Source organism: Centropristis striata, chromosome 3 (assembly GCF_030273125.1).
Source record: "Centropristis striata isolate RG_2023a ecotype Rhode Island chromosome 3, C.striata_1.0, whole genome shotgun sequence".
NCBI classification, from domain to species: Eukaryota; Metazoa; Chordata; class Actinopteri; order Perciformes; family Serranidae; genus Centropristis; species Centropristis striata.
In genome coordinates, this window is record NC_081519.1 from 17980839 (window position 1) to 17996031 (window position 15193).

At 42.1% G+C, this 15193-nt stretch overlaps 1 protein-coding gene across 1 annotated transcript; it reads right to left on the reverse strand.

Moving 5' to 3' along the window:
- Positions 1–2076: 2076 nt before the first annotated feature.
- Positions 2077–14301, reverse strand: LOC131968972 (RNA-binding protein 38-like). Its single transcript, XM_059330067.1, has 4 exons — positions 13880–14301; positions 11665–11788; positions 10374–10428; positions 2077–3883 (listed from the first exon to the last, which is right to left on the reverse strand). The coding sequence occupies exons 1-4, from the start codon at positions 14090–14092 to the stop codon at positions 3541–3543; spliced, it is 735 nt and encodes a 244-aa protein (XP_059186050.1). The 5' UTR covers positions 14093–14301; the 3' UTR covers positions 2077–3540.
- Between the last annotated feature and the right edge of the window lie 892 nt (positions 14302–15193).

A 15193-nucleotide genomic window follows, 5' to 3' on the forward strand; every position in this document is an offset into this window, starting at 1 on the left:
TCTTGATACAGCTCCTGAAAACAAAACACTGTCATCAGTGGAAAACAACAGGTGATATATTCTATACATTAACATACCTTAATAATTAATCAATAAAGTAATAGATTTAATACCTTACCTATATCTGTTTCAAAGATGACTCATCTCACTCAAGCTGTGAAAATAGTTGTTTGTCTTCTCCTATGTTTCTGGAGTGAACTCTAGCACTTTTCAAACACTTAAGGTACCGCAACCAAAACTTTCGAAACTAAACAAAAAGATTTCAGAAGGAGTTTACCGTGAGGCGAAGTCCAGATCATTATGGGATTATTTTTGGAAAAAAATTGTCAATGATAAGAGACAAATATTTTTGGAAATTGTGCAAGAATTACACATTTATGCTTATCAATGTAAAAGATAATTTTACAAGAAAGTGAGTTCGTCCTAAAACTGTTGAAATATAAGACTGTAAAAATGACATAAGACAGACAACCCAAAAGTCATGTAAATTATATCATGACTTTCTCTCTCGCTAAAGCTAAGATGCCCGTGTGTTTTGTTGGGGGATGTCCGCTTGTGTGTAGTTCATTACTACAATAACTGCTTCTCTTGGCTTTGAAATTGATAACCATCATATGTGTAATTCATAGCACATGAACAGAGTCAAGAAATTATTAACACTTTGCACAGAGCCTGTAGATGGTTACCCTTGATTGTGAAAACCTTTTAAACTTGCTACCCGACGACCAACCTGACCTTAACAACTCAAGGTCAATGCTTAAGCTCAACCATCTTGAGAGTTTTGCAAATCTAGGGTTACCATCTAGCCTCAGCCAGAATAGATAGCGGAAGGGGAGGAGAATGCTGTGTGAAATATGTGGACAATGGCAGGCTTATAGCCACATTCTACATCCGCTGAGTCAGTCTAACGTGGCATACTGTACATGCCAGGACACCTTCTGCCTCTGTTGCTTTGATTTTGACAATTTTTGTTAGCTATGCTAACGGTGTGGCTCTGACAATGTCGGCTCGGTCCAGACTAAAATCAATAACATTCACATTGCCCCAGGATTAACTGAAATGACTTCAGTGATCCTGTGACTTTCACCAGGTGGATGTTTATGATCAAGAACCTGCAAAACTAGTTTGTGTTTAGTGATAATAAGCAGATTTTAGCATGCTAATGGGCTAAACTAAGACATGGCAAAAATAGCAACTGCTAAACATCAGCCTCTTACTCTTGTCATTGTGAATGCTGCTCAAAGCACTGCTGTGTTGAGTAAAGCTTCATAGAGCAGGTATGTGCCAACACAATGCTAAATTGCAGGAGTACCCCTTTAACAAAGTCAGAATTTCAAGAGTAAATGAGGTCTGAATGGATTTAAACCCAAACAAAGCCACAGAAACATCTATTGAACTCAAGGCTGTACTGTAAATCATTACTGGGGGATAGATTACACCCTTGGTGTGGACAAAAAAGATAATTGATGTGTTTTTGTTTCCAACAACCTTGCCTGTGTTTTGTTCTCCGGGCCTAAGTTAGGTTTAGAAGTGACACATCTTCTAAAGAAGCTGAAGTAAGCACAAACATGTAGAGACGCCACTGGCAAACAGAGCTAGTTGAGCTTGTTTAGCAGTAAAAAAAACAAAAACAAAAAACCCTGGGTAACGGGCTTCAAACCATTTTATGACAAACTGCTTTTTTTCTACACAAAACTCTGTGAGAAAGAACGAATGTAAGATTGTTGGCCGAGGGAACACCCAGCACCCCTGGCAGGTGGTGGTGTTGTGGCTTGATAAAAGTCTGGGCCTCTCGCCCCCCCCCTCTGCTCCCCTTCTGTACAGGATCGAACAGCACATGCAGCCTTGATAACAAGCACATGCACACACATAACTGAACCCTACAACCCCACAGGGTTTTCACAGTCCCATCAAAGCAGGATCTGCCTTTCAGTTTTGTTTTGAATTCAGTGACACTGCAAGAACATATACTGTTAACACAAAGAACAAGTGGTATATTTTGAACTCTGGATTAAGGTACTTTGACTTTTATTTTGGTGCTTAATTTTACATAATAGTAAGCAGTCAAGAGTCATCTTTAAGTACAAAGTCTTTATTTCTATTTTTTTTTTTGGTATGGCTTCTTTGAAGGGACTGTAAAAGACATCTTTATTGAAAAAATCTAGATAATTTCTGATGCAACCGGTGAAGGATCTACAAAGGAGCATCTACTGTAGTTGCTGTGCACCCGGGCAAATCCACTGACATGGTGACAGGACAAATAACAAAATGAATACGACACCTGTGGATCTGCAGGTATGCCTCTGCAGGCTAAATGACATCAGTGGCACAACTAGAGTCATAGTAACAAAAAAATGAAGCTATTTTAACTTAGTACCTCATATAAATACCTACATATAAATATTGTAAATGTAGTTGATAACTGAAAACATTTTAAATTGCTGTACATGAATGTCCTTTTGAGAGCAACAACTTGTGACAATCTCAGTGAGGAAACAAAAATACACTGGTGTTTGAGCTCAGTGTCAGCTACCTTTCAACGATACACAGTACTCCTGGTCCCCGCCGCCCACATACTGCATGTGATTATCTACATCCATTTGAAATTATCAAGATCCAAGTAAGCCAGATTAATGTGACTGACTGCTGAAAGGCCAGTTACAGTTAAAGGGCTCTCTGCACTTGGTTCTGTGGTGGGGGGAGCACTTGAAAATTCAAGAGATTAAAAAAAAGGAGTTTCTCTTTTATTAAGGCCTCTTTAATTAATTGAATTAAAAAAATGTGAAGTCCTGACATCAGTCTTAAAAGGATAGAGCTCCCACTGTCTTTCTGTTTTGTCCTTGAGGTGAAATCTCATCGTCCTCCTGCGTTGTGGAGCTGGTTTGTTCATAGGGCAGTCAGTGCTCTAACTCACTGGATGGCACCAGGGTGGGACCACAGATAGGCTCCCCAAATCACCACCCAGTCCTTCACCCTGCACCCCACATCTCTACTGTCCCAGGTGTCCTAAAGCAGCAGTGCCCTTCACATCCGCCCCAGATGCTCTGGAGTCGGGAGGAAAGAGGTGTGACATGTCCCAGACAGCTCTCCAGTCGTCATTATATGTACCATGGACACACATAACTTCCACTGATTGAGCCCAAAACATGATAGCATTGACAATAAATGGCATACAAACAAACATTGACAATGACATTAATACAATAATAAAGGACGATAAAAATAATAATAATTATAATAATAATAATTAAAAAAATGAAGTGTCAGCTTCTGGAAGCCCTTGGAAGCGACCACATACTTTATGCTGTTTAGCTTCCCGACCTGACAGTCCTCCAACCCCTCCTAACCCTTTTACCAATGAGCAAACGGCTCATCCTGATCATATAGTGCAATAGTCCCACCCTTTTTTCCTGAAAGCCCCTGCTAATAGCTGGGTCACCCTGTTGGGTGTTTTGCCATCCTCCATCCTAAGGTCCGCATCCACCTCGCTCCTCCTCCTCCTCCTCCTCCTATAACGCTCCTTCTTCCTCCTTCACAGGCTCACTGCATGCGGTCTGGCTGGATGTGCTGCTGCGGGGCGTAGTGCAGGAAGGCCTGAGCCGGACCGGCGGCGGAGGGGAGAGTCGGGTGGACGGTTGCTGGAGCTGTGGCGGCGGCGGCCGGTCCGGCGCTGGCTGTTGGGCTGGTGGCATAGCTATACCCAAGGAAGCCAGCTGGGGAGGCTGTGTACGGGTACTGCTGCTCAAAGGCGGCCTGGGCGTACTGGGTGTAGGCTGCGCTGTAGTCCATGTAAGGGCTGGAGCTGACGGAGCTGGAAACCTGTGTGGGCAGTACCAGGCTAGGCTGCACATAGGCTTGTGGGAAGACGTATGGCTGGGCCAACCTGCACACAGACACAAAGAGGGGGGTTATTAGACACTGAAGCACCAGAGCTGGGAAATCTCAGGGCTTCTTTTGTTTACATTGTTCCCAGAGGGCGAGTATGTTGGGAATATAAACTCTCTGCTGGTGTTCTGAACTTAGAGAGTTCTCACACGGATATCCACTGTTATTAAAGACTAACTAGACGAGAGGGAAAAAGGAGGTTGGGTGGCGAAGGTGACTCAACCCTCTGTCTGTGTCAGTTAGAGAAACCTACAAAACCTGTTAGGTGGGGCCTCCTGAGGTAGACGGGAGGGGAGGAGTGTGGGGGGTGAATGACAGAGTCAGCCGTTACTGGCAGGTTTTCAAGCTCAGGCATCAACAGAGTGTTTTAACAGCTGCTGCTCTTCACTCGCTAACACACACACACACACACACACACACACACACACACAAACACACAAACGCTCAGACAAAAAAAGGGAAGTACACGAAGGCTGTGCAGAAGTTGCAGTCTACTAGTTCTCACTTGGTGTGTAAATCTTGTGCAGACTATCGCAGGTGATGATGCTCGCTAGGGGGAGGTAATGGTGGCGGGGGAGCTCATCAGGGTTGGGTGCCAGGCTCTGCCGGGGCCTCATGGGCCGGCTTTAAAATGTAGCTGATTAGAGCTGTGGGGTCTGGGGACTGTGCTGTGTCTCCTCTCTCTGTCTTTGCTTTGCTGCTTTATCCATGTAGGAAAGGGACAGGGAGAGGGTGTTAGAGGAGTCTATTTTTAGTCAGGACTTGAAGTATCTCTCCTGGGTTTGTTGTCGACAGGGAGGGATGGTTGTGGCAGAGAGAAGAAGACCCCCTCCTCCATTAATAGGATGATGTAACTGACTATTTTTTGAGAACCTTTGTTTGATACTACTAGAGCTCTTGAATTTTTGGATATTGGCCCATCGAAGACACATTGGTATCTATTAAAGCCTGACCGATTTAGTGGTCCGCCATTTTTATCACAAGCAGGTCAGTATGTATTAGCTTATGTTTTCCAAAAAAACATTTTCTACCTTTTCTACAGAACATAATGCAAAGAACAATGCTCTGGGTGATTTAGAAATTGCGCAGCATAGCTGTTTAAATGTTTTATTTTAAAAATGGACTTTTGGACAATTAAATTACATCAAACATACACTGATGTTTATTAAGGTAGGGTTCATCTAAATGGTCATAATTGATATTGAACATATAGAACTATTTATATTTATTTGAGAAAAAAAAAAGCTTCTGAGTACCTATAAGTAAATAGTAATTTCTGTGCAAAATTGGTGCACAAATAAAATAGCCACCATATTAGTCATCTAATTTGTCTCCTCCAAAAGCAGTATAGGTTTTAAAACTCCTATATCAGTGGGGCTCTTGTATCTAATGGTATTGGCACATGTTGTCCAATACGCACGGATAAGAACTTTTTTAAAACAATATATAGTCAAAAACAATACTGAGGATGATTTACAAATTGTGTATAACGTATAATACTGAAAAATATTCTTTAATAAATTATTTGTCTGAGACAGCAGATTTCTGGTTACCATGACAGTCATATTGATGCAAAATCAGCACACAAACATAGAAAATGTCTGTTTTCATTCCAGTTTAAAAATTCACAATATATCTGCAGCCATATTTGTAATTGTTGAATTTTCCCCCTGTAAAATTGGTATCAGATGCCAAAATCCCATATCAGTTGGGCCCTAGACACTACCATTTTAGGGAAAAACATCCATAGACACAGACCCTGAGACAAAGACAAGATGTCACTTTGACACACGCTCCTCAGCTGCATCTCAGTACTGATGAAAATCTTTCCTTCATAGGCTGTATTAAATTTCAGTCCAGGGCTTTTTTTTTCTCCTGACAGATTCAATCCATGTAGAAGAAGAGGATCAGTAATGAGAGGCAGCCGTGAGGTCAACACAGCAAAGGACGGAAGCATGCATGGATAGGGATGTCGTCACGCTCTCAACACACCACACACACACTCCAACCCCCCTCTGTTCCACCCACCCACCCACCAGTTACAACTGCAAACCCCAAACCATGCCATAATAGGGAAAGAGTCACACCGCAATCAACAAAACCTCTTCAGTTCATATCACACAAAAGAGAAAAGATAAAAACAGCACTTCAGTCCATCACAGCACACTGCACTGCACTCTCAAGCCATCACTGGCACCTTGGAGAGAGGCTGGCTGAGGGAGGAGGAGGGGGGCGGGCAGACATTTTCTGTCAGACCCCTCCTTGGGACTAGTCCTGCACTGTGGGCATCTTCTGATCCTCTGCTGGTACACTGGTCAGCTGGCAGCAGAGAGCAACCGTGACAGAAGATTGGAGGAGGATGGCAGTGGTTATTGTCAGCAGTAACATTAAGGTCCTCATTTAGTCAATACAGATGTCACTGTTAAAAATGGAGAGCCCATCAAATTCATAATAAGAAAGGAAATCTATCTTCTTATCTAAGTCATAATGATGTCATGATTACTCATTAACTCAGGGTTGGTTTTCCACATTAAACATAACTTAACTGATTTTCTTTAATGTAAGAAATTAGATAAATTAAAAAAAATGATAAAAAATGAATGTAAACACACAAACATACCTAGATTACACCATTTAAAAGAATAAAAACATAAAAATACATTAAAATAAACTATTTTGTAACATTATTGCAAAACCTACTTAAAACTTAAACATGTAAAATATATTATAAATAAAAATAGATAGAATAAATAAAGGGTACTCTGACTTTATAAAACATAAAACCAGGGCACTGTGAAATGGAACATGGCACAATAATCCTTCTACCTCAACTATCTTGTTTTCATAATTGTTGAAAGCCAAAATCATAATGAAAAACCAAATTGGAGCAATCGCCCAGTCCTATCTGAAGGCAGCTTTAAATAAGAAACCAGCATAAATGCCCTGTTTTACCACCATGAGGAGAACATTTTGACAAACAACAGTTTGATAGAAACAAGTCACAGAAGCTCACTGAGACATCTGGGGAGTTAGAGGGGAAAAAAAGAGTGACGGACATAAAACCAGATAACAGAGGCATTTAACAAGTAAGCATAAGCAAATGAAGGTAACCCCCACCCACGGGTGCAATCTACACTCTGCCCTCACAGTGCTATTGAGCAACGTACAAAGAGGCTTTCACTCGGGCACACAGCTTTCAATGATGACCATACATTAATGCTGTGGGGCATATGTGCTTTCACTCGCATCATGTATAATGAGCCCGCCCTCTCTGTGGCCTTGGCAGTGTGTCGCCACAGGCTGTTTGCCTTAATCTACACTTAAAATGGAGTGACCTTGTTTAGGTAAAATTGAATAGAAAATAATGTAAATAACGTGAGCCTGAAGGGAGTTCAGGAGAGACAAAGCTCTCCTGTATTGCGTCTTTAATGTGCACAGAGATGGAGCTGTAATTTTAGCTTCTATCTAAAGAGAAGAGGGACCGGGACCATGGCAAGCTGAGGACAGTGGCGTTTTCCCGGGGCCACAGATATGCCAAGTGGATTGGTGAGCAGTGGCAGGGGGATGTGGATGACGGCCAGAAGATCATAGGTCAGCTGGTTTTGTGCTGACGGTCAGTCTGTGTGTGTTTGACACAGCAACATTCTGCGGATGGCAGCCTTAGATACCAGAGAGACGTACTCACCAAAAAACATTTCAGATACAGACCCAAGTCGTCATTATGGCAAAAAATCATTTAACACTAATTTAACAAGGCGAAGAGGTCATCTAAAACAGTCATCTACGTTCATGAAATATTTATGATGGGTGTTGGTGATGGGTTGTTTCGATTAGATATCTCAAAAAAAATGCTAGATTTAGGGAAAAAAGTTTGTGTATTCCAGTGAAAATCAGTCAGACTTAAATATCAGGCATTTAAGCTTTTTCTTATTCTATTTTTTTTTTTAGCTCAATTGTCTTTTTAGAATTGGATTCCCTCAAACTTTAAACATGATTCAACTGAACCACCACACCCCAAAAATGTAAAATAAATACAAATCAAATCAAATACTGACTGTATAAAGCAAAGATACATAAAAAAAAAAATTATTTCATTAAATCAATCATAAGTGACTTTGTTTTTAAGACAACAACCTTATTTAAAATACTATTTGATTAATTACCCAGGGCTATCATGAAGGCAGCATAATGAGCTAATGTGAAAATCCTGGGCGATATCACGCCGAGCAGCTAAATATTTCTACACGATAACACAAATGACCTTCAGCGCATGACTCACTGCAACACAAAGTGTGAAAACAGACGGGACTAGACTGGTTGGGGAAATTAAACAACACCTCACAATACTTGTATGGCGACTTGATATTCCTTCCTAACTTCTTTGTTCAAGAGGATTGTGAATATTGTTTGAAAGCAGGAGGGGGAGAAAAAAGGTGTTTTGTTTGGCACCTGTAGAGGTGAGTTTCCTAGGGAGCACACTGGCTCATTAAGCTTTAGTCCCAGAATACACCCTCACATACCCTCCCCCTCAATCTCCTCTGTTACCCCCTCCCCCTGCCTCGTCCCTCCCACTCTCACAGAGGTGTCAGTTTTCAGTCTGTATCTGACACTCTGGTTGTGACAGCACTTTCATGGAAGAATTAAAGCTTAAAAAAGCAGCGCTAAAAGAAATAAAAAGGGAATGATGTGGAAGTGCAGGGAAATGAATGGAGTGGAGGAGGTGATGCATGAGAGCAGATGAATCTGCAAGCGCACTGACAACTCCTCCTCTCCCCATCAAAACAATGTTCCTGGCCTCAGTGACCCCCTCTGGCCCTCACAGTCCACAGCATCTGCTGACCACAGCTATATCCACACATACACAGCAGTAAGTCTGAACCAGCACACCACCGCTACATGCGACACTCCAGCACGGTACAAATCCTACTTCAGACCATACATGTCCTCACACCATATGTTGTCAAGGGGTTTGGGGGGGGTTGGGGGTGAAAGAGGCTGAATGAAAAGCCACTTGCATCTTAGGGAGGCCTGCGTCTGTCACCCGCCACACAGAGGAAACTCAAGGCAGGCCAACAGGTGCCCGGTGCGCCTCTCTGTGTGTCCCTGGGGTGGTGGTCATGGGAGATTAAGGGGGTGTAACAGGCTGTAATACGAGCCCGCACCTGTCAGGCGCATGCCTTAAAGCAGCACTGTGCTCCACTTTTCAAACCCTCAGGGTTTTGGTGCCAACCATGCTCACTATGGTAGCAGGAGCACGGACATTGAAGGGACTTCCCTGTCTCCCCTCCAAGGTCTTGGAACATGATGGGACATGTCCCTAGTGGACTCTGAGATTTATCACTGAGGCACAGTAAGATCTTCGTGAGGCAAATATATATTTCTCACATGTTTTTTTTAGATTCATCAACCACCAAATGCTTCTTCTTTTGCCCTCGTCCCTCTGGACTGTCCTGGGATTTCCAAGAAGCACTCACATGCTCTGGAGTCATACAACTGTAGACTGGACAGGGCTGCAACTACTGATTGTGAATCCTAAACTTCAAGCCGTTTCAAGGACTTTATTCAAAACCCAGGCAGCTTTTCAAATCTTGAGAACACTACATTAAAATTCAAGCGTTTAAGGATTTCTAGCACCTGTAGGAACCCTGTTCATTATATTCATCTGTCATGTTTTTGATTAGTTGGTTGATCATTTTATTCATGATTCTGCTTGAAAATGACTCAAACAGTTAACTGACAACTCAGCTGTACCCTGATGAAAAAATCTGTCAATTAATGGACTAATCATTTAGTCTGTAAAATCTGGATAAAGTCCATGGTAAACCAAAGACCTTCGATTTACAATAATTCAAACTAGAAACAGAAAAGACATTTTGAATATTGACATTCGTAAAAAGGACTGAAAATCATAATCAACCATTTGATCTAGCTCTACTTATATCTTCATGTAGTGCTGTGTTTCAGTATGTATTTTTATAAGCACTATGTGTCAAAACCCGTACACTAAAACCACTTCTCGTTGTATTTTAACCTTCCGGACTGATCTGAGGTTTCCTGTATATGATATGAACAGTGGTGAGAGATGATATCAGAGAGCTGCAGGGGGTGCAAAGACTCATTACTGCAGTTGGATACTCATTAACTGCTCAGCAGACCATGGCTTTGAGACGCTACCCAGTCTGTTTCTACAACACAGCCACTTGTAGGAAGCCTTCACAGTGAGTCCGGCAGGTACACGAGCCAAGATGCTCCTGACACAAGTCCACAAGTGAGTCACACATTCACCTCTGGAATGCTCTTCTATTACCACAGATATGTGAAACATCACCCAGCCTTACAAAACTCAAATATGCTAATAGGCTCCTTGTGGAGTTGCATGTGGACACAGAAACTGACATGTACTTTCCAGAGGCCCTGTTTGTCAAAGAAATAGTAGCCCAGTGGCGTCCCACAGAGGGTAATACAAGCGCCCACTCCCGCTCACTTACCCATACTGCCTCTGGATGAGTGCTGGGTGAATGGGCTGCACTCCGATGGATATGCCTGGAAGATAGGAGGCCGGCTGTCAGACACACACATTTGCATTTACAGAGGAGGACCAGAGAACAATACACAGAGGGCATGGAGACGCAGACAGAGGCAATGCCTGTTTCAGACCCAACACAAATGGAACAACAGTTACAAATGTGCAATAAGCAACAGTCAAACATGACTGACATAACTTTGAGTTATTTGGAATGTGAAAATAAAATGCTGCATACTGACAGTGTGGGGTTTTATTGGATAGAGACTGCCTGGGCCTCAGTGTACCTGCTTTTGATTTTGTTAGTACCACGGTTCATGCAGCTTTTCAAGAGTCAAATTCAAGCATTTTTCAAGCGCTTTCAGTGTACCTTAATACCTTGATCACTACATCTAAATTGTTACTATAATGCATTTGCTAAAGAATACAGTTTACAGAGCACGGCAATGAATGTATACCGACACTATGTATTAAACTTTGGTTGTAGATTTTGATTATGATTATTCAACGCTTGCTAATTTCCAGAGCAGGGATCAACAGAAGACTTATCTAGCCATTAGTTAGTTTAGCTCATCAGCTGGGAGAAGTCAGGAGACTGCAAACAAATGTAACAAAAGGATTGGTTCTTTTAAATTATTAAAATATTTTTATTTACATGAGTGTTTGTGAAGATGAAACACCAGAGTGTGTAGATATTTAAGCATTTTTCAAAAAAAAAAAAAAATTGAAATTCAAGCACTTTCCGAACCTTGGAAACATAATGGTTCAAATTAAGCATTGAGGTACATAAAACAAATACATGAATATTAGAATTAAATTCAGATCATTATAATTACATTTTTTCATATTTTATAATTGTGTTGTTTGTGTATGTTTTATATACACATTTGATGTTCCTTTAACACCAGTACTGTTGCTCTGTAAAAATCAGTTTGTTTAAATTCATTTAACAGTGTGGCAATTTCACTACTACTAATGTTCTTTGTCTTACAGCTTTTTATTTTATGGCATCTCTCCAATTCTTGATCATGTGCCAGAGTATTGGCAGACAGCACAGCACCTGCCCTAACATAGTGTTTCGGGGGAAATCACCTATGCGAATAATCAATAAGGATCATGTGAGTATCATCATCCAGCACTGCTCGGTAAGATCAGATTTGGGTGTTTAGGATGTTTAGTGCATCTATAGTTGACTTCTCAGACAGAATGGAAAGATGGTTATTGCCCCGATCTAAGCTTGTCAACATATATCTCACCTGACTGTAAGCTGCGGGGTTTGGCACCCAGGTAGGCCAGGTTCACATTGGCCTTCCTGCCATCGATAATGGGGTTGGGATCCTTGCAGGCCCTCTCTGCTGCTCCCCGGTCTGTCATCGTCACCTGGTAACAGAGTCAAACACGTCAGCTAGGTTCACAAGAACAAAAACATGATCTCATGACTGTAGCACAGCGCCTCTGGCTGGTGACACATCAACTTTTTAAACAAAACAAAACCAAAAACACTTAAAATGCAAGAAACTGGGCTGTTGGTCTTATAAACCCCCACCCCCCTGCAGGCTTTCCACTGTTAAGACTCTGTTTGTCTGAAGAAGAAGGGAAACTACAAACAAAGCACAATGATAAGCTTTGAAAACTGCCCACAGCAGCAGTAGCCAGCCACTTGACTGCCACTCAGCCGCGGGCAGACCTGCTGAAATATGGTTCTGGGAAGAGCAACAAGGAGCTTATCCAATTAGGGACAAAATATTAAGGAGATTGGTATTAGTCCACCCCTCCTCTCTCCCTCCTGGCATTAGACGAGTCCTTCTGTTTTGATTGCCACATTCTGCCAACTCAGAGGGTTCAGTCACCTCGGAGTGTGGGCCGAGCAGTGAATGTAGGCCATGGCTCGCATGGTTTAAGAGGACGTTTAAAAAAAAAAGAAGCAGTATGCCTCTTCATAGTGGAAGGATCCGAAACAAAGCCCACTCCAGGGCCTGTTTTGTGAACACACAGGAAGGAACGAGGCTGTGTTTACACTGTGAAGAGCCTTGCTGTGGGGTGGGGGGGTGCTGCTAATCCACTTCTAAAGTGTGTTTAGAAAAAAGGTGCGCTCAGCTTTGGGGCGCCTCCCTCCCCTCCTGCTGCCAGCTACCTCTCCAACTGGAACGCTCAGGAAACAGAATACACAGGTTGCCTCATGCAAAAAAAAAGTGTGCCATGTATAAAGTGCTGATCTAACATGAGTTTGCATGTGTATTCCCTGGCAGCACCAACATTGCCCTGAGCCTGTTTAACCTGTAACACCAGCCTCCGTATAGCCGTTGGATACCAGCTAGACTCACAGGACAGCTTTCCTCTCGAAGTTAGGGAGCTGATGTGTAAACACCGAGAGCAATTGTCTTTCAATTCTGCCTTTAGAAGTAAACATGCACACATTACAGTTTTCCATTCCTTCTTTGGCCTGACAGTACATTAGTGCTGATGTGCCTTTTCAAAGTTCTGGTAAATATTTGCATTTCTTGTGCTGCTTCTGTTCTTCATGTCAAAGAGAGAATAACCACCTTTATTTCCCTGGAACAGGATAAGTCACCTATTATTGTAGATTTAAATTAGACATCAGATTAATCTGACTCACAGAAACTGTGGCCTAGGAACAAGTTGTGATTAATGTAGCGGTAAACAGCACTTTTCCCACATGCTCGACCATGTACAGCCCAGTTTATCTTTTATGAACTTCAAAGTATTTTCTATAACTCGGACTGTCCACACTTACAAAGATAAGATCAAAGTGAAGTTTAACATAAATTTGTAAGATACCAGAGAGCCAATTTGTTGATGTAGGAATTTCTCTCTCAGCAGCCAAGATGTGATGCAAATCATGTGCTACGGCTGACTGCTCCGGTCCTTGACAATGGAGGGCAGGGTGTGCAAGGTCAACCTCCCCACAGCTCCAAAATAACCATATAAAGCAAGCAAGGAGAGCACACTGTCTCTATCTCTCTCACACTCACACACACACTTCCAAAGCCATAAGCTGGGCCTGCACAGAGGTGAGTAAGAGGGGGGACTCCATTGAGAAGGGGGGTTTAGGGGGGTGGACATCAGACATATGTTGAAATATAATCTTCTTAGTTACCCATCAACTTGTGTGATCCCTCATCCTTATTAAGCTAAAATAACAGCCAGCCAGGCGAAAAAAAACAGACATGCTGTGCAATTATGTGTGTAAGCTTCAGTGGAGGATTAGCTGTGTCATGTATCTGAATTATTACATACAGTAGATGTAACCAGTATGGATATGTTTTCATATAAATTGAAGAGAGGGGGAAAGACAGCAACACATACAAGGCATACAGACAGTAAAACAAGCTGACACGGAGATATTAATAAGTTGTAATGTGGTTTTATGGAGTTAAAAGTTGTGAATGAGAGCTACGTGTTGGTGTCATGGTGGGTATTATGGTGCGTGGCTGTCTTGTTTGTACTCACAAAGCCGTATCCTCTGGATTTACCGGTCTGTCTGTCCGTTATCACCACAGCCTCGTCAATGTCCCCAAAGGCCTCGAAGTATTTTCTGAGTGAGGCATCGTTCGTGTGGTACGGCAGCCCGCCGACAAAGATTTTGGTAAAAGTAGTGTCTTTCTGAAGCGGTGAGGGATGCATGACTTCCAGGGCTCCGTTCATGAACTGATGCAGAAGCATTGGTCAGCCGGGGAGAGAAGACCAGAGGCACGCTGGATATACACTTAACGCTTAACAACGTCCCAGCATCAGTAAAAACAGAAATTAATAGAAATTAGGCAGCAGTTCTCCCCTCTTGTGTTATGACCTTCGCTCAAAGTTGTAGCAACCTGATGACAACTATGGTTCACGCTGAGTGAGCTCCGCTGGTTGCGTCCAAACTGGTTGCTTCTTTGCCGCTGTGAGAAAAAGTGCCGGGAGCTTTTATATGCCATGATTGAGGCCACGCCCGCATACAACTCTTGGCCAATCAGCATAGCCGTTGAGTGCCAACTTGGGTAGCGGCTCCTCCCATTGGTCCGCCTTCCGCGGCGTTGAGCTGCACCTGCTTTTGTCCTTTACGACACAAAGAAAAGCCCGTACTGTACGACTGAAAGCGCGGCTCTGCCACATGGTACTACTGTAATGAGGAAGTAATTGTCCCAACTTAATTTAACCTTCTGAAAACGTTCAAAAGCAACCGTTAGAGTTTGCTTATTTTGCCGTGACTTAACTCTATAATTGTGACATTGCACATATACCCTGAAAAATAAAATACAGTAATAACTCACAGCGCATCTGAAACAAAACTTAAAGCTTGCTTTCTAATTGTTATGCTGTATTTCTTATCACTTGAAAATGCCCTATCACTTAATGTACCTAAAGGGTAATCCCACCGCAGTTTACTTTATTATAAATGGACACCTCTTTTTGAAAATCCTCCTAACGTGGTCTCCCCAATATGATCTATTCTATCTATTAGAACAATTTTACAGTATAACATGCCACAGGAGATAAATGTAAAATTAGTATAATTATATGAAGTTTAGCAATGTCCCCTTTTAGTCGACTAATATTTTTGTCTAAGTTGACTCATTTTTATTTAGTCTATTAGTCTTTTATATGCTAATTTACTTATTTTTATGAACGTATAAGCACATGGAAACACAAGATTTAAAAACATGATTTTGTACTATTCTTTGTAGACTTTTGTTGAGAGCTGCCCTATAAAATATATTAATGCTTTCTGACTCCCTTTTTGAGAGGCAATATTGAAGTTCAGACAAGCATATACTGTAGGTG

Coding starts and splice junctions, on each gene's coding strand:
- LOC131968972 (XM_059330067.1), bottom strand. CDS start 14,092: ATGCTTCTGCATCAGTTCATGAACGGAGCCCTGGAAGTCATGCATCCC. Junction 11,789..13,879: donor AATCCAGAGGATACGGCTTT/GTGAGTACAAAC, acceptor CTCTGTTACCAG/GTGACGATGACAGACCGGGG. Junction 10,429..11,664: donor ACCCCGCAGCTTACAGTCAG/GTGAGATATATG, acceptor CCTATCTTCCAG/GCATATCCATCGGAGTGCAG.